This window comes from Vulpes vulpes, chromosome 15 (assembly GCF_048418805.1).
Source record: "Vulpes vulpes isolate BD-2025 chromosome 15, VulVul3, whole genome shotgun sequence".
NCBI lineage: Eukaryota > Metazoa > Chordata > Mammalia > Carnivora > Canidae > Vulpes > Vulpes vulpes.
The window spans coordinates 84,558,925-84,583,651 of record NC_132794.1 but is presented as its reverse complement, the minus strand read 5'-3'; the positions used below and the strand labels follow the sequence as shown (position 1 = coordinate 84,583,651).

General features: G+C 40.3%; 1 protein-coding gene across 7 annotated transcripts in view; it reads right to left on the bottom strand.

The window, feature by feature from the left end:
• The window catches only part of EXOC6 (exocyst complex component 6), a 352,011-nt gene that overhangs the window by 221,349 nt on the left and 105,935 nt on the right, over window positions 1-24,727 (bottom strand). Inside the window, exon 1 of one of the 7 annotated variants that reach the window (XM_072739517.1) lies at window positions 7,966-8,138. The exons of 4 other annotated variants lie outside the window; for them this stretch is intronic. In XM_072739517.1, coding sequence (XP_072595618.1) covers window positions 7,966-8,020 — 55 coding nt within the window. In that variant the 5' untranslated portion in view covers window positions 8,021-8,138. Of the gene's footprint in view, window positions 1-21; window positions 95-7,965; window positions 8,139-24,727 lie in introns of those variants that run through there. 2 more of the 7 variants (XM_072739523.1, XM_072739520.1) reach the window with 2 other exon arrangements.

The window sequence follows — 24,727 nt, the reverse complement described above, 5'->3', positions numbered from 1 at the left end:
TTATACACGTTCTCTGTTTACCCAGAGTAGCAGCAAAAACTGAGCTCAAAGTCTTACTTCATGCTATCAGAATCTTTGCTTCCAAGAATGTTGCACAGCTGTTGCTGTCCTGTCTCTACTTATAACATTTTACTTATTATTAACCTTGACACAGTTCAGAAAGTTCCTGCCTAATGTCAGCTATGTCTATTTATTTGTTTCTCAAAGATAGTCACTGCAAACTTGGGCAGGAATTAGAACCATTGCACTATAAAAATTTTAAATACAATTGACTTGTCAGGGTACATATGTTAATATTATTTATGCTAAATACATAATACAAGCCACACTTCTAGTTATTCCTACAGTTATACCCTTGCCCACAAACTTGAGCAGGTAGCTTAGCCAGGAAAAATGTAACATCTTACAGGATATGATTTTGAGGCCACTGGGCTCATTCTTTGGTTCTCCATCTCCTTCACTTCTCCACCCTAGTCACTGCTATGTGGTTGTTCATTCACAGAGCCATTCCTTCTTCTGTCCCCTGCTCAAATTCAAATGCTCCTGAAAGCAGTTAGCTTCTAATCCTTGTTAGTCACTTAGGCCTCACTGTGAAGGAGTTGGCCAAATCTTTACTACAGAAAAAGTTTTGATGGGGAGGGAGAAAACATGAAGATATCAGGGTGTTATGGGGGCTGGTTGCCACTGAGAGGAAGAAAGAATGCAGGAAATAAAGGCCCAAAGTATCAAGGGAAAATATGGCCCACAGCCAGCCCCAAGAAGGACTAAAAGAAACTAAATGGGCACATATTTCCCATCACCATTTGCATTAGATCTTCCTCAAGTCTGAGTTTAACTTCATGCTTTCTTGCCCACTACTAGAAAGTAGGTATTTAAAGGGAAGGCTAAGGGGTGCCTGGGTGCCTGGGTGGCTCAGTTAGTTAAGAATCTGCCTTCAGCTCAGGTCATGATCTCAGGGTCCTGGGATATAGCCCTGTGTCAGGCTCTCCTTCTCCCTCTCCCTTCCCTCCTCCCTGCTTATTCTCTCTCTCTCTCTCTCTCTCTCTCTCTCTCTCAAATAAATAAATAAATAAAATCTTTAAAAAATAAATAAATAAAGGGATGGCTAATGACATTCTTCCATATGAACCTATTTTTTTAAGTTTTTATCAGATTTTTAAGTTTTGCTGTGTAAAAAAATTGAAGTTATTTCTCCTAAAGATGTAGTGCTCAATAACCAAAAGACATGTCATAAACTGCATCAGTTTTTCACCTCTTCCTGCATCCATACCCTCGCCAACACCTCACTTAGGGCACTGTGTTCCCCCTTGACCCACCACTTTGGGTTCAGCTTGTAACTTCAGCTGGCCAACCATATATGAGCTGAAAGGACAGCATGTGAGCTCTGAGCCTAGGCTTTGTGAAGCCTCCCATATATTTATTTGTCCTCATAGACCTCTGCCATCCCCTGGGAACACCTGCCCTATCTAGCTTCCTGGTCCAAGGACAATGAAAGATACATGAAGCAGGGTCATCATCCCTACTGACTCACAAAACTGCAGGGAGAGGCATATATTCCCATCCAGCTACAGCAGCTTGAAGCAAAACTACCCACCCAAACCTGGGATAGGTCAACCATGCTCCACTGACCCAGACACATGAGCAATAACACAGGGTTGTTACTGAATAATGGGTTATACAGCAATAGCAGATCAGTGTAGGATTCTTCACTCGAGTCCCACTGTTCGTCCACTGCATGATGCAGCAGGAATAAGCTTAACACCATTTCCCTCTGGAAGAAGTGATGATGTCCTCCTCCAAGACTGGACACCCAAGTGATTTTCTACCTTGGGTTAAAGTCATTTGTGTGGGGAAAAAAAGTCATTTATGTGGAAAGTTTTAAAATTCATCTACCAAATTATCAGATTATTTAAGAACAGAAGGTCCGAGCAGCCCCTGTGGCGGTTCAGTGCCGCCTGCAGCCCGGGGTGTGATCCTGGAGATGCCAGATCGAGTCCGACGTCGGGCTCCCTGCATGGAGCCTGCTTCTCCCTCTGTCTGTCTCTGCCTCTCTCTCTCTCTGAATAAATAAATTAAAAAAAAAAAAAAAACAGAAGGTCCATTTGATTCATATTTGTATTCCACATAACACGTAACACATTGCCCTATATACCATAGGTGCTCATGAAATGCTTATTGAATAAACGATAGCAAAAGCTACAAGCTAAGAGTTACCTCTGCCTTATTAAGAAATGTTGATCCAAGTTATGCAAAAATCTCAGAATTCCCTATTAAGTTTATCAGAATCTGAGAATATATTAATAAAAGTACAATGAGAAATCGCTCTGGGAGCTCCTGGGAGGCTCAGTTGGTTAAGCGTCCTCTTGACTTCAGCTCAGGTTATGATCTCAGGGTTGTGAGATTGAGCCCCAAATCAGGCTCCGCGCTGGGTATGGAGTCTGCTTAAGATTCTCTCCCTCCGGGATCCCTGGGTGGCGCAGTGGTTTAGCGCCTGTCTTTAGCCCAGGGCGGGATCCTGGGGACCCGGAATCGAGTCCCACGTCGGGATCCCGGTGCATGGAGCCTGCTTCTCCCTCTGCCTGTGCTTCTCCCTCTGCCTGTGTCTCTGCCTCTCTCTTTGTGTGTGACTATCATAAGTTAAAAAAAAAAAAAAAAAAAAGGTTCTCTCTCTGCCCCCCTCCTCTCTCCCTCTCTAAAAAAAAAAGAAAGAAATTACTCTGGTCATAAGAGAACATTATTCACCACTATACTATGTTGTAGAGAATTCATAGGTAATGCCATGTACCCATGAACATATATCTGTGATGATCCATCCAGCCTCAAATATCACATAGTAAAAAAAAGTTGATTCTAGCGGACAGGAGAATGGAGCAACTGGGTGATGTAATGAGCACTGGGTGTTATATAGGACTGATGAATCACTGAATGCTACCTCTGAAATTAATAATACCTTATATGTTAATTGAATTTAAATAAAATTTCAAAATATTTTAAATAAAGTAAAATCCTAAAAAAATGGATTCTTCTCCCCACATACACCAAATTTTTATTTTTAAAACTTTCAAACTTACAGAAAATTTAAAGAAGAACACAGCGAACAGCCATATACCCTTCATGTGATTTACCAATTGTTAACATTTTGCCACGTTTGCTTTCTCTCTCTCTCTCTCTCTCTCTCTCTCTCTCTCTCTATTCAAGGGGATTTTATAATGTTGGCAAATGCTTTAATATATATTGTGAGAAAACTGTATTTCTTTAAATAGAGTATTTTTAGTGGTATACAGCACAACTTAATAAGTCACAATAATTTTGACTTATTGCTACTGCATGCCCCCATTCCTACTACACAATGCTGTCACCCTGCTCCCCTGCAGCCAGCTCCCCCAGGAGATTCAAGGTCTTTTAACCTGGTTGCCTCTCTGCTCCTCAGCGCTCCCTACCCCTCCTCCACTCCCATCCCACTCTCTTCAGCTCCTCCCACTTGTGGGAAGTGAATTTTCCCTCTGCCTCTTACTTTCTTCTAAGCTGTGTAAGACACAGGCAACAACTTCCTGTTTCCACTGGCTAACCAGCATCTTCCTTTTATTCAAAACTTTCCTTGACTGCCATTTCCTGCCGGAAGTCCACACAGATTGAATGAACAGGAGACCATCTCCTCCCGAAAGTAACAGTTAAGAAAAACAACCTCCCTTATCCCATCGTGCTGACAACAAATTCACCAAATAAGGAAAAGAAAAGGAGGAAATGGAAACATTTTTAAACAGATATATTCCAAGATGCCCATAAAAAGAGACTGGTGTGTGTGACTGGAATGTTCCCAATCTCCACCCTTAACTTCTCCTCCCAGCTGGGGCTCAAACTGTTTGGACTACTTGCTAGGATCAAGCCTGACCACTGACAGGAGCAGCTTCAGTGGCCTTAGGCCAGTGATTCTTGTTCCTCCCCAGCCCCAAGGCAATGCCTGGAGACATTTTGGGTTTTTTCCTTTTTTTTTTTTTTTTTTTTAGAGAGGGAGAGAGGTGAGGGGGTTGGAGGAGGGGCAGAGGGAGGGAGAGAGAGAGAGAAAGAGAGAGAGAATCTTAAGCAGGCTCCACACCCAGCACAGAGCTCAACACAGGGCTCAATCTCACCACCCTGAGATCTTGACCTGAGCCGGGATGAGGAGTCAGACGCTTAACCTACTGAGCCATCCAGGCTCCTCGGAGACATTTTTTAATGCCAGAACTGAAGGTGGGTAGTGGCCAAAGGTGCTGCTAATATAGTACACAGCACAGTCCCCCACAACAAGGACTTTTCCATCCCCAAATGCTAATAGTGCTGAGGTTAGAAAATCCTGCCTTAAGTGGATCTTCAAGACATCATCAGGCTATGTGTTGTGTTGATAATGGCTCTGTTACTGAGGCGCCTGACTGCTTTCTTCTTCCTCTGAAACTGAGTCTCTATCTTATTAGTCTGCTAGAAACCCTAGTCCCTCTAGAACTAGAAATTGACCTTTTAAAAAAAAAAAAGTTTACTATTCGAATAAAACTTTGTGAATAAAAATTTTGTAAATAAAAGCTGCCTTTTAATTTAATTTTATTTTTGAATGAAAAAATATTTTATTTATTTATTTTTAAGATTTTATTTATTTATTCATGAGAGACACACACACAGAGAGAGAGAGAGAGAGAGAGGCAGAGACACAGGCAGAGGGAGAAGCAGGCTCCATGCAGGGAGCCTGATGTAGGACTCAATCCCAGGTCTCTAGGATCATGCCCTGGGCTGAAGGCAGTGCTAAATCGCTGAGCCACGCGGGGGCTGCCCTATTTTATTTATTTTTGAATAAAAACTTTTTGGAAAATAAAAAACATCAGGGGCATCTGGGTGGTTCAGTTGGTTGAGCATCTAATTTTGGCTCAGGTCATGATCTCAGGGTTATGGGATCATGTTCAACATGAGATTCTTTCCCTCCCTCCACCCCTTCCCCTGCTCATGCTCTCTCTCTCTCTCTCTCTCTCTCTCTCTCTTAAATAAATAAATCATTAAAAAAACAAAAACAAAAACAAAAAAACCCCTCAGTCTTTTTGAGGTAAGGTAAGCAGAGATTGGGTCCTTATTGTTGTTCTGCTATTACTATACCTGCAGCAATTCACACCATGGCTGGCACGAGTTAGGTGCTCAATAAATATTTGTTCAATAAATTATCTTGATACAGCATTACAATGCTTTGTAAGTAATGGACAACCAATAAATATTTAATCTTGATATCACAGTTTATCTTATAAAGGCTATCTCAAATAAGATAGATAAAAGTTGTTTTAATTATATTAGTATTATTTTTCAACATTAGAAAATCTTTTAGGGTATGCAGTTAAACCTCAAAACTATAGCATTATACTAAAATTTAAGTAAAAATTAAAAAAAAAATAAATACATGCTCACTGAAAAAATAATGGAGAAAATATATAAGGAAATCAAGATCCTCCCATCCAAAAATTACCAGTTATTAATTTTATGAATATCCTCCTGGATATTTTTTCATATATTCAAATATATAATTTTTTTAAATAAAATTGCCTCATACTATAAAAATATAAAATAAAACTATAGCATTATTATTTTCAGGATGCTCACAGCAGTATGGTTTGTTATTAAAAAGTTAGGGTTTGTTTTTTTTTTAAGATTTTATTTAGGGGATCCCTGGGTGGCTCAGCAGTTTAGCGCCTGCCTCCAGCCCAGGGCATGATCCTGGAGTCCCGGGATCGAGCCCCACATTGGGCTCCCCTGCATGGAGCCTGCTTCTCCCTCTGCCTGTGTCTCTGCCTCTCTTTCTCTCTCTCTATGTGTGTGTCTCTCTCATGAATAAATAAATAAAATCTTGGAAAAAAATAAAGGTTTTATTTATTTATTTGAGAGCACAAGAACGTGGGGCAGAGGCAGAGGGAGAGGAAGAAGCAGACTCCCTGTTGAGCAGAGAGACAGATGCAGGGCTCAGTCCCTGGAGGATCATGATGTAAGCTGAAGGCAGACTCTTAACCAGGTGCCCCAGAAAGTTTTTTAAGAAATATCTATGGTAAAAAAAAAAAAAAAAAAGAAAAAAAGAAATATCTATGGTATCCAAAATGGCTACCATGGAGCCACCCCTTTTTTTTTTCTATCATCTTCAAAACTCAAGATGTAATATTTCATTACAAAATGCATTTTGGTCTTTCAGTGGATCCATGTTTTCTCAATAAACTATATTCCTACTGTTCTTTGAAGGATAAAATTTTACATAATTAAGAAAACTGTTTTTAAAAATCTGTTCTAAAATTCTGCTATAACTCATCACATTTTTCTATTTATAAAATCTTAGAGGACATGTTTCTATGAATATTATAATATCATTACTGTTATCTGAGCTTCTATTTCCTGGAATATGCCATAGTTTTATATGTCTCCGAACCTTTATACATGCTACTTCTTTTGTCTAGAATACCTTCCCCAAACCTGTTTTTTCATCTATAGCCAGAGATGACAACAGTAGCACCTACCTCATCCAGTTGTTGTGAAGGTTACATGACCTTTAAGAACGTATTAGCACTCTGGAGAGTGTGGTACCTGATGAGCATCAGTGTCACCTATTACTATGATTTATCTTTCGAGGCTTTGTTCAATGCTGCCTCATTGTATAGAATGATTTGCTACTATCTCCCATAACTCTTTTGAGCATGTTGTCTTTATCAAAGCTCTGATCTTTTAGTATTGTTGTTTTTGTTATATATTTATCTACCATACTGGACTATGAGCTACACAAAAGTAGGGAATGGGCCTTATGCTTCTTTATTCAAAGCGTCTGGCGTGACACTGGGCACATAGTAGGCATGGACTCAATGATTGCTGAATGAGTAGAAGACTTTGGCAAGAATGACAGAAATAATACTGACTTTCCAAAATAAATATGATTAGTGTCCACTGCTTAATTAAATTATATTTTCCCAATTTGACAAGAAAATTCTGGACTAATCATTTTAATTAACTGTGATTATTCCTTTCTTTATCTTCATGCAAATCTGAGGTGTCATTAAGAGAAGGCTAAGGTAAAATCTCTAACACCTACAATGTCTGTTTCTTGAGTTCTCAATAAACATAATTGATATAGATAGAATAAGTAGCTTCACCAAGTAAATATTTTGAACCTTAGGCCTCTTCTGTTTATTATGTTGGGGTCTCCTTATTTGGAAATTTTTAGGGTGCCCTTGCTGATCTTTCCCAAATGTCAATCTTGAACATTTGAATTCTGGCCAACAAAGAATGAGCAGTCTCAGCCCTATGGTCCTGGAGCTGGATTATGGCGCTACCTAGTGGCCAGTTTTTGACACATGGTCTGTTGAAACTGGCCCTTGGTCTTCCAGGTTTTAATTTTATTTTTTTTATTGGTAATTGTAAAACATTATTAGAAATCATTGAGTACCTTGCTCTCTTTTTTCTAGCATTTCTGGCAACTGTTCGATGCATCATTTATCCTCCATTCATCTAGCTCAGAGCCCTTCAGCTGAACTGAGAACATAAAGATATGCTACCAGGCCTATTATCAAGCTGCCAAAGATACACTTTTCTCCCACAGGAAAACCAGGATCTTTAAAGTAAGAATTCAGGACACTAACTTCTTTGGGCCATGCTAGGAGAGGGTAGGCCTCCATGTGCCCCTTCTGAGCATACCCTTGCACCTCTGGCAGGCGGCCCATAGCAAATGCACCCCTCCTTTGAGCACATTCTTCTAAACAATCATTCTCTTTTCCCTCTTTTGAAACCAAACAATTCCCTCAAAAATATGGTTTCAGGCATAAAATAGGAAATAGTACTAAACAAACGGAAATGTTTTGCTTTAAATACTGAGGCCATTTGTTTACATTAAGAAATAGTTTGCATTCAAAGCCTATAATTGAAAAGAAACATGAATCATCAATCAAAAGGGGACTTTATAGATAAGAAATGAGCACCAGCCTGAACAATTGTAAGAAACACGAACAACTCGGGTTGGGAGCTTTCGCTGAGTCATTTTTCAGGAAGTGGGCTGTCCAGGGAGATTTTTACGGGAGGAACAATTGACAATATTTTCATATTAATAACCTCCAGTTGCTTGATTGTTCTCAAAACTTTTGTTAATGAGTATTTTCCTGTTGGGCGAAGAAAAAAACATTAATCAAAAGACAAAACCTAATCTGATTTATTTTCATGTGTTTTGAGTTCTTTTCTTCTGTGATATTAAATATATTTAACAGTTGTAAAACATCCTTATTCATTGAACATAATATCAGGAAATAGTTTGTTTGAAAAATTTTTTTAAACATATGTGCTATAGCATATATTGGATACATTCCTTAGAGCCCTTCCAAACTATCATTTTTGGATTGAAATTCCCTTCAAGCAGCAGCAATGTTTCTTCTTGGTTTGGTGCTGCCTCTTTTGCTTGACTCCTTCTGAGATTTCTCTCGGTGACTCCTCCGTTAAGGGACAAACAGTGTGGGCTCCTAGAGACCAACTAATAAGATGAGGCCATTCACACAAGGTCCCCTCAGAAAACAAGGTCCCGAGCAGGACCGTAGAGAACAGACAGGGTCACTGAGTTCCGTGCAGACTCCCACATCTACACACTTTTTGGCCCATCCAAAGCAATGAGCTTCTCTGTCTCTCTGAGCTTATGAATGAGGGCTTGTGACAAGGAGTTTAAGTCACCTGGCCATGGGATTAGGGGAAGTAAATTGTGAAATAAGATCACTGTGTGATTATGATTTCTGTTAGTATCAACAATTACCACGCTTGTTGTCCTGATTTAACACAAATATATTTCCCACAACATGTCCTTGCCCCCACCTTCTGCCACCCAAGCCCTGGTGAGAAGGCCTCACTTCACACATACAATGTAGTTTTCCTTCTGTATTAGGTGATAAACATGGTGGGTCTGGCTGGGCAGGCAAGTAACAGAATCAAAGTAGGCTTCTGTGTAACATAGCAGTTATAGGCACAGACTCTAGAGTTCAAATCCTACCTCTGCTAATTATTAGCTATGTGACCTTGGGCTCTTTTCTATACCTGAGGTTTCCTTATCTACATAATAGACAAGCTCCTATCTCATAGATTTTGTTGAGGAGATCAAATTAATTAATACAAATAAGGTATTCAGAACAATGCCAGGAAAGCAGAAAGCACTGCAGAAGCATTAGTGTTATGCCATTGCTTAATAAGGAATGATGTTATGAACCATTAAGGATGATATTTTGTTTTTGTTTTTTTTTTTAATCAACTGCCTTTTAATTTTATTATGGCATAATAAAGCTGTTCTTCTATTTCTTTTCCAGTGGACATGTGTAGATATTTCTCTGATGCTCAAAGATCACAGTTTTGAAAATGTCAGTGACCCATAAAACCACAATGTTAGGAGACCACAATGCTCATATGTTTACTATAAAATTATTTCCTGTTTATGTTTTGTTAATGTATTCATTCACCTTTTAAAAGAAAACTATGTATTTGAGAACCTACTGTGTATCAAACCCTTGAGAAGCTCATAGGTCAGTGGAGAAATTTCTCTTTATTCCAACTGGATTGAAAGTGGGGGCAGAGGGGTCTAGGAATGTGACACCCGCAGTCCACACCAGGACAGCACACACACACACATACACACACACACACTTGCTGAGAGAATCCACCTGTGGGCTTCAAGATGATGCTTGAACACAGATCTAACCGTAGTGCTCATAACCATTATGGTATGCTGCCTCCCTGATTCATTGGAGCTTAAGAACCCAGGAATCAGGATCCCTGGGTGGCGCAGCGGTTTGGCGCCTGCCTTTGGCCCAGGGCGCGATCTTGGAGACCCGGGATGGAATCCCACGTCGGGCTCCCGGTGTATGGAGCCTGCTTCTCCCTCTGCCTGTGTCTCTGCCTCTCTCTCTATCTCTCTGTGACTATCATAAATAAACAAAAATTTTTTAAAAAAAAGGATTGTCTTTAAAAAAGAAAAGAAAAGAAAAAGAACCCCAAAACCTTGGGGGGGGGGCCTGAAAGAGAGAGAGAGAGAAAGAGAGAGAGAGAATCTGATAAAACACTGCCATTTTCTTATAGTTTTTCTTTATATCTCTCTGGCTCCTCCTCAGCCTCCTTCCCAGGTTTATTTTTGTCAGTCTGTCCCTTAAATCTAGTTGTTTCCAGGAATCCGTCCCCAACTGTCTTTTCTTCTTACTCTAGACTCCTATAAGTTCATCTTCCACTTGTGTGTTGATGAGTCCCAAATGTAGACCTACAATTGCACTTCTCTCCTAAGCTCCAAACTTCATTTCTAACCACCTACATAACATCTCTACCAGAATAGCCTGTCACTTTCACTTGACATTCCACATGTCCAAAACTGAACTTACTTTTCCTCTCTTCATCCATTTGGGCTGCTATAACATAATACCATGGACTAAGTGACTTAAATAGCAAACATTTATTTCTCACAGTCCTGGAAAGCTGGAAGTCCAAGATGAAGAAGCCAACAAATTCAGTAACTGGTGAGAGCCTGCTTCCTAGTCCATTATGACCATCTTCTCATGGTGTCCTCACAAGGCAGAAGAAGCAAAGAAGCTCTCTGGAGTCTCTTTTATAAGGGCACTAATCCTATTCATGGGGGTTCCACCTTCATGACCTAATCATCTCTCAAAGGTCATACCTCCAAATACCATCACATTGGGGATTAGTTTCAACACAGGAATTTGAGGGGGACACCATCTATAATACTCTCCTCCCACTTTAAGCCAGTCTCCACATACCAAATACCTACCTATTAACAATGATGCTATCCCCGAAACAGATATTTCTTTTTTTTTCCAAAATAGGTATTTCTGAATCAATCTCTGCCTACCTCTGATTCACTAAGTCTGAGCCTCGTCACCTCTGGGTCTTTGTAGCTACTGGTCCCTTTATCTGGAATGCCTTTCCATCTGCCTACTTTGTGCAAATATCTATGTATTCTTCAAGACTCAAAACAGCCCCTTTTTCAAAGCCACCCTAGATTCTGAATCACTTCAAAGAGGACATAATTTGTACAGGGGATGTAAATATTTTATTTCCAATACTAAGCTATGAATTCTTTGAATATCACCTCTGGGTCTCACTCACCTTTGTAATTCTCAGAGCACTTACTACAGGACCTCATATGTAGAAGTCATCAATATATGTTTGCTAGAATGATTGACTAATTCATGTAATGAAACAGAATCCATGTGTTTTAGAGTAGTAAGCTATTTCTTCTACTACTCATCTTTTGTCAAGTTTCCCATTACCTACTATCACTTTTCTGGATTGGTCACCACTCAGAAATTTTGATGTTGTAAATAGTCGACTTTACAAAATGTTTTAGAATATGTTTGGCTTATAAGGCCTGACACAATCTGGCTCCTTACAGGGACACCTATTGTGGAGTAAAAACTGAGCTAATGACTAATATGAATTCCTTCACTTCAAACACCATATGATAAAAAGAAAAGTTTCCATTTATACCAAGCTTTACAGGGTTATGGTTCAATAGGTGATCTGTATGCTTCCTTTTTACTTCCAAACACATGTGTTCCTTTGTTTCTCAGGAAGTAATCATCATGTAGCCATGGAAATCAATGAGTGCAAAGGAAATGTTGCAGGGGAATAATGAAGCCAACTAACTCAACTTCACAAAAGCTGGTCACATCCTAAAATAATTAAAATACAACCATCCAAAAGTTCTTAGAGGAAGTGTTAATGGGTACTTGGTATTTTAACAATAACTTGTACAGTATGTGAGAGTATTTCAAAAATTCTAAAGCATTTATGTTATTGAGATGAATGAACAAATATTTATTGAGTGACTACTATGAACTAGGCCCTTTTACATGTGTTCCCTCATTTTATCATCTCAATAGCCATATGGAATAGCTCTTTTTGGTATTATTTCTATTCTACAGATTTTTTTTTAAGATTTTATTTATTCATGAGAGACACACACACTCAGAGAGGCAGAGACACAGGCAGAGGGAGAAGCAGGCTCCATGCAGGGAGCCCGATGTGGGACTCGATCCCGGGTCTCCAGGATCACACCCGGGGGGGATGGCAGCAGTAAAGTACTGAGCCACCGGGGCTGCCCTCCATTCTACAGATTAAAAACAAAACAAAACAAAACAAAACAAAACACCCACTTAGACTCAGGGGTTAAATGACTTGTCCAAAGACTAGTAAGAGAAGACAACACTCAAAGAAACATGCTCTTCCCACTAATCAGAATTCATCTTAGAGATGAATAATGTTCAGTTCCCAGCAACCAAGTCCTCAGTTCAGGCAGCAGGAAGGAGGGTGGGGTAAGGTCAAAAAGAATGGAACCAGCTGTGTGTCCCCCTTACTTAGGAGTTTTCCTATAAATCCCACCCAGTAACTTTTGCTTTTATCTCATTGATCAGGAGTTACTTTAGTCACATGCCCACATCTATCCACACATGAGGCTGGGAAAGATAGAACAAAAGATATTTGATCACAGTGCCATTTTGAATGTAGTTAGGATTCTATGACTAAGGAAAAATGGTAAGAATAGGGAAACGAATATAGGGGAGGTACCTATAGTCACAGCCATCAAAGGTAAAAAAGCAGAAGGACAGTAAAGCCCAGACAAAAGATCTAAGTCTTCAAAATGGAAGAATAATTGAGTTTGAATCTCAGTTCTACTACATTCCAGATGGAGCAGAAGTGGCAAAACCAGCTAGAAGGTGGTTTGAACCAGGGTAGGTAGTAAAGGAGATGGTGAGAGGTGGTAAAATTCTGAATATATTTTGAAGGTAGAGTTAACAGGATTTGTTAATGGATTAAAACGCAAGGTATCAGAGCAAGAAAAGTCCAGCTTGATGCCAAGATTTTTTTTTTTTTTTAAGCAACTGGAAGAATGAAGTTGCCACTTATTGAGAAGGGAAACAATATAGGAGAAGCAGGCTCTGGATGGGGGTCGAAGGAGAGCAGAGGCACAGATATAGATTAGACCCCCAAGTGGAGATGTTAAGTTGGAAGTTGGATATATGGTGTGGAGCACAGGGAAGTGGTACAGACTGGAGGTATAAATTTAAAAGTAATTGATAGGGATGCAGCAGGGAGGCTGCTTCTACCTCTGCCTATGTCTCTGCCTCTCTCTCATGTGTGTCTCTCATGAATAAATAAATAAAATCTTTTAAAAAAATTTTTAAAAATAGGAAAGGAACAGAGGGATAAACTGGAAGGGGAAGGAGGAATGAGAGTTTGTTTTTATGATGAGAGAATACTTATATGGTACTGGGAAAGAGGGGAAAATTGATGCAGGAGAGAAGGGAGGAGTGCTTACAGCAGAGTCCTTGACTGAACAGGAAATGAGTACAGTCTGGCATGTACATGGAGTTGTTAGCCTTTGGTTTTATTTTGTTTGTTTGTTTCAAAGATTTTATTTATTTATTCATGAGAGACACAGAGAGAGAGAGGCAGAGGGAAAAGCAGGCTCCATGCAGGGAGCCCGATTTGGGACTCGATCCTGGGGCTCCAGGATTATGCCCTGGGCTGAAGGTGGTGCTAAACCGCTGAGCCACCCAGGCTGCCCTAGTTGTTAGCCTTTGTAAAGAGTTTGGACAGTTCACCCAGAAGAACAGGAGGGAAGACAGTCTATGAGCCCTGATGCTGGCAAGTAGGTAGTTGTGGGCATGGGGGCTATGGAAGTTTCCTTCAAGGGCTTCCATTTTCTCAGTATATAGGAAGCAAGATCATCATGACAGTGAGGATGGGGAACTCCTAGTTTAAGTTTGGGGAAGAGAAGAAAGAGTGTAAAAATCATCCCCTTCCAGTAGAATAAGCGAATGAAAGGCCTTGGGAAATATAGTATGATTGCTAGAGAGCCGTAAGACTCTACTAGAGATGAGTGATCAGCGATGTAAAATGAAACCAGTTGGCTGGCTTGATGGTATGTTTTTCTCTGGCTTTGTTCAACTGTGTGGAAGGGCGTAAGGAAAAGTCGAATTTAATAAAGGTTGTGGTTTAGCTAAGTAAGTTTAACCAAGTAACAGAGGAACAAGGGAATCAAAAGTATGTTCAAGGGAGTGATGAAAAATTTGACCACAGATTTAAGCTGAGTAAGGAGGGAAGTAAGGACATGAAAAGAGTGAGGGGCAGTGAAAATATAGTTGGATCAATGTTTCTTAGGTTCCAATGGAGTTAAAGGATTGTTGGAATTCACAGAGTGTGTGAGCACCCACAAAGAAATTTAGGCCTTAATGATGCCCAAAGATGCTAGAATTTAGGGGCTTGCCAGCGTGAGCTCCCAATAAACTCACCCCAAAATAAATAAATCAACCTTACTTAAGCAAAATCAGAGAAAGATAAATACTGTAGGATTTCACTCATATGTAGAATTTAAAAAACAAAACAAACGAACAAAGGAAAAGAGAGACAAACCAAGAAACAGACTCTTTTTTTTTTTCAGACTCTTAATCATAGAGAACAAACTGATGGTTATCAGAGAGGAGGCCACTGGGGGGATGGGTGAAATAGGTGATGGGGATTAAGAGGACACTTATCATGATGAACACTGAGTAATGTATGGAAGTGTTGAATCACTATATTGTACACCTGAAGCCCATCTAGCACTGTATGTTAACTCTACTGGAATTAAAATTTTAAAACTTAATAAAATTTTTAAAAAATTAAATAAATCAGGGGATCCCTGGGTGGCGCAGCAGCTTGGCACCTGCCTTTGGCCCAGGGCGTGATGCTGGAGACCCGGGATCAAGTCCCACGTCAGGCTCCCGGTGCATGGAGCCTGCTTCTCCCTCTGCCTATGTCTCTGCCTCTCTCTCTCTCACTGTGTGCCTATCATAAATTTAAAAAAAAAAAAAATTAAATAAATCAGTCTTCTTCCTTCTCAATCACTGATAGAGAGAGTGACCTCATAATGTGGCATGATTAAATCCTGTTGCTGGATTCCAGATTTTCACACACTTCCTGCCATTTCCTGCAAATAGCAAAGTAGAGATTCCAGTGGACTCTCTGACATGGCAGAATGCCAGGTCAACCAAAAACTCTCATTTCTATAGCCTGAAGAGAACTGAACATCAGATCTCAGGTAGTCTGTTGTGTTAAACAGATTTCAAAGCAAAGTCACATCTGTTTTAAGCTGTTCCACAGCAGCAAGGTTGCTCTTCCTTGAGCCCCACTCTTGCCTCAGGTGTGGAATGGAGCAATAAGCCAGAACCTCTCTGGCCAAGCTCCTTGGACAGGAACAATAAAGAAACTAACACTTTGGGCACGCAAGAAGAGAAGCCCCCAAATCAAACATCTCAGGAAAACCATTCTTTCTGAGTGGAGTGTCAGGGCCCACTTTTCCCAGCCAGTATCAAATGCTCTCCCACACATGTTCATATCATTGACTAAGATCACAAAATATCATAGAATCAAAAGGACACTTATACAAGTCAGGCTGAAATTCTTTCTCTTTCTTTCTCTGCACAAAAACCTCAAAGTTTCTTTTGGTGTCTAAATCCATGATGCCATAGTCAGGCATTTTCAACTTCCCTTATACAAGTCTCTTGTCAGGATTTTAGGATTTTAAACCTTTATCTTCATTGAGTAACACAGCCATGGAAGAGAGGAAATGGTCAATTAATAGCCTTCCCCCCAAACACACACCGCCCTTAGTTTAAAAAAAAAAAAAAAAAAAACTCCCAGCAATAAATATAGCACCAACAGGAGTTCTGAGTAAGTGTGAGTCTACTTGATTACAGCAAACAAAACCAGCAAGTCATGTGTTTTGCTTTCTTGAAATTTAAGAGAAAAAAAGGTCATTTAAAAAGTTTAAAATAAGCATCCAACACTACTCCTCTTTCAGTTTCTAGTCAAGTTCTACCTTACAATACTTGTCACCCTTCATAAATCTCAGATCTTATAAAAGGTTGAACTTAGATTATAAAGTAAAGTTTGGCCCTCAGAGATTGGAACTGAAATCAGAATGTCCCCCTTATGTGAGTTTAAGAAAAAGCCTTAATGGTTCTTTTTAGTGTGGGGTTTTGGGTTGAGTAGTATTTAAAGCACTAAACTGTCTCTCCAGTATTTGAGGGGATTAGATTTAGAGTTCATTGTGTTGACTGTCTTTTGAAAGATTAGATAGTTTAGTTAGGCTCCTACCGACCATGTAAATGTCCCAGTGTTTATTGACTGTCTGCCGTCATTATCAAAGACTGAACACAATCGACACCTTGTAAACAGAAATCCCATTATTTTTGTGCTACTGATAAGATTTACTGAGGATTTAATTTTTTTTTATGATTGACTAACCATTTAAAAATATTAATACAGTACAGGACAGCATGATAAATGAGTATGCATTCAGTCAACAAACTTGCCCTTTTGTTTGGAAACTACAATCTTATTTTGCTTGTAGATGATACAAATAATTATCTGTACAGTACAGTGCTCTGTTTAAAAACGCTTCCTGGGACTCCTGGGTGGCTCAGCAGTTGATCGTCTGCCTTTGGCTCAGGGTGTCATCCTGGGATCCAGGATGGGTCCTGCATCGGGCTCCCTGTGGGGAGCCTGCTTCTCCCTCTGCCTGTCTCTGCCTCTCTCTCTGTGTCTCTCAAGAATCAATATAAATATTAAAAAAAAAAAAAAACGCTCCTTAAGTACATTTGGATGTGTTGTATGCATTTCTACTAATCCTCCAATGATCCACAAGAGTTTTATGTTTCTATAGAAAGAGGTCTTAAATTTTTCAGTACATCAATAGAAAAATTCTATGGACAGTGTACTAATTTACTTATATTATAAGGACTTGTTTGTTAAGTGACTGGGGCCTGCACTTAAAAATGTTTTAATCAAAATAAAATTTGGAAAGCCATGCATAGACATGCTGCACTGACCACCGGTCAAAATCTGTGGGATCAACGTTATTTTGATTCTGAATTTGTTGATCTCTGCCAAGGAGCTGCCGTGCAGTTTGCATGGGAAGTTTTCCCTGCCTGTCTCCAGTGAGGTTTGTCAAAACTGTGAATGATGGATAAAGGAGTCTCTGGGGATGCATAGGGCAAGGCTTCAAGAAAAGATCACTTCAGCAGCATTCAGTTTCACAAAAGGGAAGTACCTTGCTGCAGGAAGCATTGGACAGAATCTAACATTCCACAGACACAGAAAGACAGACTTGGAATCAGACAGTTTGGTCTGAGAGAGTGGAAAGGGTGTCCCCCAACACACATCTTTGATTGCCTCAGAAAGAAACATAAATTACTTCATGTAAAACACAGTATCTTTACAATTACGTCCCAGCACACCTTCTTAGCCTCATCAGCTCCCAGCCTTTGCCCCCAGCCCTCAGGCCTCTGGCCTCTGTTGTGGCTGTACTCTGCTTCCTCACCACCTGACTTGAAATGTCACCTGCTTCTTCACCTCTCATGTCCTAATGTCAGCTCTTCTGTGATGGCTCCACCGACTCCCTCAGGCAAATATCGCCCTTGCCTCACTGCATGCACAGATTGCTTGTCATCTCTGTGTGCACAGCTTCCCCACATCTGTAAGCTCTTACAGGGCAGGACAAATCTTACCCCACTTTTTTTTTAATGACCCCAGGGTCTAGCATACACTACATGCTCAATAAGCATATAAGGCAGGAAGAAGACACATACCCATGCCTTTGCTCACTCGCCTGTCCCCTTCTCTTCCACTATGAAGCTTACCCATCAAATAAAAACCAACTGCATTTTGAAGACTTCCCTGACCAATCATCTCCCACCTCTTTAAACTCCCGTAGCATCTACGTGAGAATTACACAATTGACACTTAGAGACCTGTATCCTCACCTTAGTTGTTTTTATATCTATGTGTTATTTCCCCAAACACAATCAAAGAGCTCTTTGTGGTAAGAGCGGAGTCTTTAAGCTCCTCACATCACCGCCAGGGCTTAGCAATACTCAGTCTAGGGCCATTACCTACCAAGTGTTTGTTGATTAAGGAGAGAGGGAAGGTCTGAAAGGTAACCAGGAAGGTTATTTTGACAGGTTTAGTGAAGGAGGGTACATTCAGGGCAGCCCAAGCCCAGACAGAAGTCAAGAAACAAGGAGCAGGGATCCCTGGGTGGCGCTGCGGTTTAGCGCCTGCCTTTGGCCCAGAGCGCGATCCTGGAGACCGGGATCGAATCCCACATCGGGCTCCCCGTGCATGGAGCCTGTTCTCCCTCTGCTTGTGTCTCTGCCTCTCTCTCTCTGACTATCAGAAAGAAAGAAAAGAAAGAAAGAGAGAAAGAAAGAAAGAGAGAAAGAAAGAAAGAGAGAAAGAAAGAAAGAAACAAGGAGCAGCAAGCAGACTGCCCCCAAATGCTCAAGTACCTCGAAAGGAGACAAAGTAAGTCCACCAAGTGTTAAACAAGGGGTGGGGGTGGGGGCAGGGAGGGAGGCCTGCACTTAAGCTAATGACAAGCCAGGCAGGGTGTTGCACGTAGGAGTAAATGTCCACTATCAGGTGCTGGAGACAAACCAGGCAAAGAAGAGAAAGTCAGAAAAGTGAGAACTTACTGAGTGCTAATAGTGTGCTAAGCATCTGACATACCTTCTTTTTAAAAAACATCTTGATTGATATCTAATTCACATACCATACAATTCAGCTATTTAGCCACAATTGGTGCAATTCAATGGGTTTTAGTATATTCAGAGTTGTATAACCAAAAGCACAACCAATTTTAGAATACTCTCATCATCCCCAAAAGAAATGCTGCACCCACTAGCATCACTCCCCATTTCCCTCATAGCATCACCCTCACACCCCCACTTCCAGCTCAAGGCAATCTCTACTCTGCTTTCTGTTTCTACAGATTTGCCTATTCTAGACATTTCATATATATGGAATCATACAACATGTGATATTTTGACTGACTTCTTTCATTTAATATAGATTATAAGGTTCATTCATGGTTGTAGAGAGTATCAGAACTTTATTGCTTCTTATTGCTAAATAGCATAGTGTGGATATATGGCATTTTATTTATCCATTCATCAGTTGATGGACATTTCAATTGATTCTTGACATATATCCTTCCATTTTTCTCTCCCCAGTACTTCTGGGAGGTAGGAATTAGTGTCCTCATTTCACAGATGAGTAAACTGAGCCTCAGAAAGATTAACTAGCCTGCCCCTTCATGTAAATAATGGCACTGAGATTGAACAAGATCTGCCCGAGTCCAGAGCCTCTATGTTTAATCACTAGCTGTTATTGGGCAAACACTGTCAATGGAGAGACATAGATTGTGCCAAATTACAAGCACTATAGAGGTCATTGATGTTCCCCATATTTGAAGAAACTGAGGTATAAATTTTTAAATGTGAAGGTTGTGTGATGCACCAGAAAGAACATGAGCTTTGGAGATAGACAGTCTTGAATTTGAGTCCCACATACTAGCTTCATGATTTGGGAAGATTGTTTAACTTCTCTGAGCCTCTATTTATTCATCTATAAAAATGCAGATAATTCCTACCTTGTAGGATTAAATGAGCTCATAAATATACAGTGCCTGACATAAAATAGGTAACCAAAATATAATAGCTATTCTTATTATCCTATGTTTGCAGTGGTATGAAAAGCAAGTAAAATACACACACATACAATTCCCTCATAGACAGGAATCTGAGGAGGTTGGTTTGGGATATGCAGGAGTAAGAAATCCAGGCAGAAGGCTCCAGTGGTAGGCAGACAGAGATAAGAGGCAGGAGCTCAGGTGAGAGGTCAGGGCTAGAGATATAGACTTGGGGTTATCAGGATGGTACTGGGGGTTGAAGCTGTGACAACTATCTGGGTTTAATCAGGCAGAAAATAAAGAAATGAGTCCAATGCCTGAGCCTTAGGATGTCTACAATTAAGGCCAGCAGAAGAAATAACGGACAGTAGCGTTATAGAATTTGGAGGTATGTAGTTACACCAGAATAGCATCTAATTTGGAAAGCCAAAGGAGAGGAGCATCTACCTTCATCTTAGGGTGTGATCCTGGGGCCCTGGGATCGAGTCCCCCATTGGGGTTCCCACAGGGAACCTGCTTCTCCCTCTGCCTCTCTCTCTGTGTCATGAATAAATAAAATCTTCTAAAAAATGTGACCCCAAATGCTTCAGCATTCTGTTTTCTCTCCTCTTTAATCTCCCTATTAAAATTAAACTGATAAGCCCCTCTTCCTTCGGCTTGCCTTCGACATGCCCTTCAGTTTCCTCCTGACCTGCTAATTCTCTATCCTTCTATCACAATTATCCCATGAAGCTGGTTTCTCCTGCTGGGCTCAACTCATGCACAAAAGGGGTCTCAAAACATTGAATGTTCCTTCTGTCTTATGTCATGCTCCGTGCAGCAAGGGATTGTGTTTTCTCCATTTATTTCTCAGAGGCATAGTCCAGTGCCTGGTGCACTAGAGATGTTCAGTGAATGCTGAATGAACAAGCAATGAGTGGATGGATGCGTGGACAGATGCTCAGCATTTAAGTCACATTAACTTCTTGGCTACAAAATGCAATGGCCTACTCTCAGTTCTCATTACTATGAATGTTTCTACAACATGACCTTCTCAACTTTCTCCCCTATTATCCTTTTATTGAATATATTTTCTCCTTTGGCTTTCTTTCTTTCTTTCTTTCTTTCTTTCTTTCTTTCTTTCTCTTTCTTTCTTTCTTTCTTTCAGATTTTATTTATTCATTCACGTGAGACACAGAGAGAGAGGCAGAGACATAGGCAGAGGGAGAAGCAGGCTCCCCACGGGGAGTCAGATGTGGGACTTGATCCTGGGATCCTGGGATCACGACCAGAGCCAAAGGCAGACACTCAACCACTGAGCTACCCAGGTGCCCCTGGGTTCACATATTTGACACAAATACCATGTAGAGGCTTCTTCTCTCCTTGGTTTACAGTTGGGTTATTGCTATTTGAGTCTACCAATTTTTGGAACTTGGGATGAATTTTTTAAAGTTAACACTGCATTTTAAGTGCATATATTGGTCATTTCTTTCCAAGAATCTTCAAGGATACAGAATTTTTTTCTCCCAAAAGTTTGAGTAAAATGGATCCTTGAAAACAGTACACTGTTTTATCCTTTAGTTCAAGAGCTCAAGTTTTTTTGTTTTTTGTATTTTTTTAAAGATCTTATTTATTTATTCATGAGAGACAAACATAGAGAGGCAGAGACATAGGCAGAGGGAGAAGCAGGCTTCCTGCAGGGAGCCTGATGCGGGACTCAATCCCAGGACCCCAAGATCACAACCTGAGCCAAAGAAAGAGGCTCAACCACTGAGCCCCCCAGGTGCCCCTCAAGGGCTCAAGTTTTGACTCACTACTGAAACCACAGATTCCTCCTCTTCCCCCACCCCTAACCTCCAGTCAAGGTATCCCACAGCAGAGAAGCAAGGTAAGAAATGGAGGTCAGGATACCATGGCATCATGTCTGTGGTGTACTTCCTACTGATCATTAAAACAAATAAAGAACAATGAATAAAAAATCAATTCAGAAGTTATAGATAGGAAACAAAAAATAGGCATAATAGAAATGGAAACACTGAACTTAAGAAATAAATCCAGAAGCCCTAAAATCAAAAGCAAACAAAAAAAAAAAATGTGGCACTTTTAATACTAAATGGTAAAACAAATTGAAAGAGTTAAATTAAAAATGTTAGGATGAACTTGAAAAAATAGAATGAAGAAAAACCACAAGAATAAAAAAGACTAAATATTGACAAGCTAAACTGACAATAAAACTTTTAAAACTGGAGGGGCACCTTGGTGGCTTAGTGGTTGGGCATCTGCCTTCAGCTCAGGGCATGATTCCAGGATCCTGGGATGGACTCTTGCATCAAGCTTCCCACAGGGAGCCTGCTTCTCCCTCTGCCTATGTCTCTGCCTCTCTCTCTCTGTGTCTCAGGAATAAATAAATAAAATCTTTTAAAAAACAACTTTTAAAACTGGATGATATAAAAATGTTAGTAACATTAAAATAAATGAAAAGAAAGATGCTAGGAATAGATTTTTAAGAATCTAATCAAAATGTTGAAGGAATGAAAAATAATAAAATGCTAAGGTAAGAGAATAAATATAGGAAATAAGAGGATAAATAAACTAAAATAGCAAAGAAGCCATATTAAAAACTAAAAACTGGGATCCCTGGGTGGCACAGCGGTTTGGCGCCTGCCTTTGGCCCAGGGCGCGATCCTGGAGACCCGGGATCGAATCCCACGTCAGGCTCCCGGTGCATGGAGCCTGCTTCTCTCCCTCTGCCTATGTCTCTGCCTCTCTCTCTCTCTGTGACTATAATAAATAAATAAAAATTTTAAAAAAAATAAATAAAAATAAAAACTAAAAACTAATGTAAAAGTAAAATTATGTCAGATACTAAAATGCATAAAATTAGTGAAAATCAAGAAAAGAGAAATCAGAATTTAAAAAAACACGTTAACAAAATATGTGAGGGCAGCCCCACTGGCTCAGCAGTCTAGCGCCACCCAGGGCGTGATCCTGGAGACCAGGGATCAAGTCCCACGTCAGGCTCCCTGCATGGAGCCTGGTTGTCCCTCTGCCTGTGTCTCTGCCCCCCGCCTCTCTGTGTCTCATGAATAAATAAATCTTTTTTAAAAATGTGAATATTTTTAAAGCTAATGTGTTAAAAAAAAACTCTGGTAAGAATTAAACATTCATCTACAGAGAAAAATTGGCAAGTAGTGTCTGTTGGTAACAGAATGAAGTGTTTGTTCCTAATAGAATGAACCCGCACCCATCCTGGTTCCCCATGGAGGGTGAGGGTGGAGCCAAGGGAATAACAGCAAAACAGACTTTCTCTCCTCAATCTTGATGCAGTACCATGCCCAGGGTGCCAGGCCAGCTGGGAGAGGCCAGGCCCCCCAGGATTCTGTTCCTCCCTGTAGAAGTTCTTGAAAGTGGTAACATCATAGGACAACTGGCAGCAGAGTGAAGGGCTCACAGAGAATTGGCAGGGTTTCCCTCTCTCACATATCAAAGGAGGCATCAGTTAGGTTGGAGTTAGCTGCAAGTAATAGGGATCCAGAGTAAAAGAAGGTTGAATAACCTGGAATTGCATTTCTTTCTCATGTAACCATCCAGAGATAAGCCCAGGCAGAGAGGATGATCCTGCTCCATGAAGCCTTCAAAGTCTTGGGCTCCTGCCAGCTTTCTGCACCCCATGCCTACAACCCTACACTTTGGCCTTGTCCTCATGACTCATAATGGAGCTCCAGCCTCTCCCTCCAGAGGAAGGAAATAAGAAAGGGCAAAGGGCATATGCCAGTTAGCTCTTAAGGAAGGTTTCCAGAACTACCCCACAGATCTTCCATTTACATCTCATTGGTGAAAACTAAGTAACACTTAGCAGCAAGGGATGCTAGAAGATGTAGTTTTGATTTCGGGGGACATCTGCACAGCTGCAAATTTTGTACTGATGGAAAATGAGAATAGATACCAAAGGTCAACTAAAAGTCTCTGTCCTGATAGGCTGCAACATCAGAGCACTTTTCTCTTCCTCTCCTGAAGAATGTGCATTTATTTTGGGTAAAAGACAATTTTAAATGTCTTTGATAACCCACATCAGGCTAGAGGAAAGACTCCTTACACTGCATGAACAAATACTGGCATAAATATGAATGTTTCCACACAGCTTGAGAAGGGTCATGATTTGATCACAAGATGACAATGCCTTACTTTGCTGTAATGTGTCAGGAGTCTGAAAACGAAAGGTATCATCCAGTTGTAAAGACCCAACGTTGCCTCTTGATACAAAGGAAGTCATTAGATTTCTTGTTTGGTTTCTGCCTCCTATTTACTTTCCTGAATATCCTGCCCTGAATAAGTTACCCACCTTGATAAGCAGCCTTTCTCCCCATTTTCCCCTTTGGGATATGCCTGTTGGACCCAAAGAAATTGACAGAGGAATTTGGAAGAATGTACAGGTTTCCCATGATGCTTCCAGGACTGTGTTAATGACTAAGGAGTATCATAAAAGGGAAAAGCCTTTGGGTCCTGTGACAGGAAGATGCATTTAGAGGGCTTCAGTTTATGTCTGCATAATAAAGGGATTGAACTGGATCTGGGGGTTCTAAAACTATGGTCTGTGTAAGCATAAACTAAGTAGCTGGTTTAAAAGCCCAGATTTCAGATAGATGACTGAATTTTAATATAACAGTATGAACTCTTTGGTGACATGATTTCAGATTTCACATTGCAATTACCCTTCAAAAAACTGTTACTTGGGATGCCTGGGGTGGCTAAGTCAGTTAAGCCTCTGCCTTTAGCTGAGGTCATTGTCTTAGGGTCCTAGAATCAAGCCCCAGGTTGGACTCCCTGCTGAGCAGACTCTGTTTCTCCCTCTCCCTCAGCCCCTTCCCCCAACTTGTGTACTTTTTCTCTTTCTCTCTCTCAAATATATGAATAAAATCTTTAAGAAAAGAAAGAAACTGTTACTTGTCCAATTTTGGCGAGATATCAAAAAAAAAATCACAATTATCTGAGAATGCTATTAAAACACCCTTCTTTTTTCCAACTACATACCTGTATGAGACTTACCAGATTTCAACCAAAACAGCATATCACATAAGATTCAATCAATGCAGAAGCAGAAAAGAAAATCTATCTGTCCTTAATTAAAGCCAGGTATTAAGGAGATTTGCAAAAATAAAGAGTGATACCACTCTTCTTACTAAATTACTTGCTGTTTTGGAAAATATAATTATTGTTCAA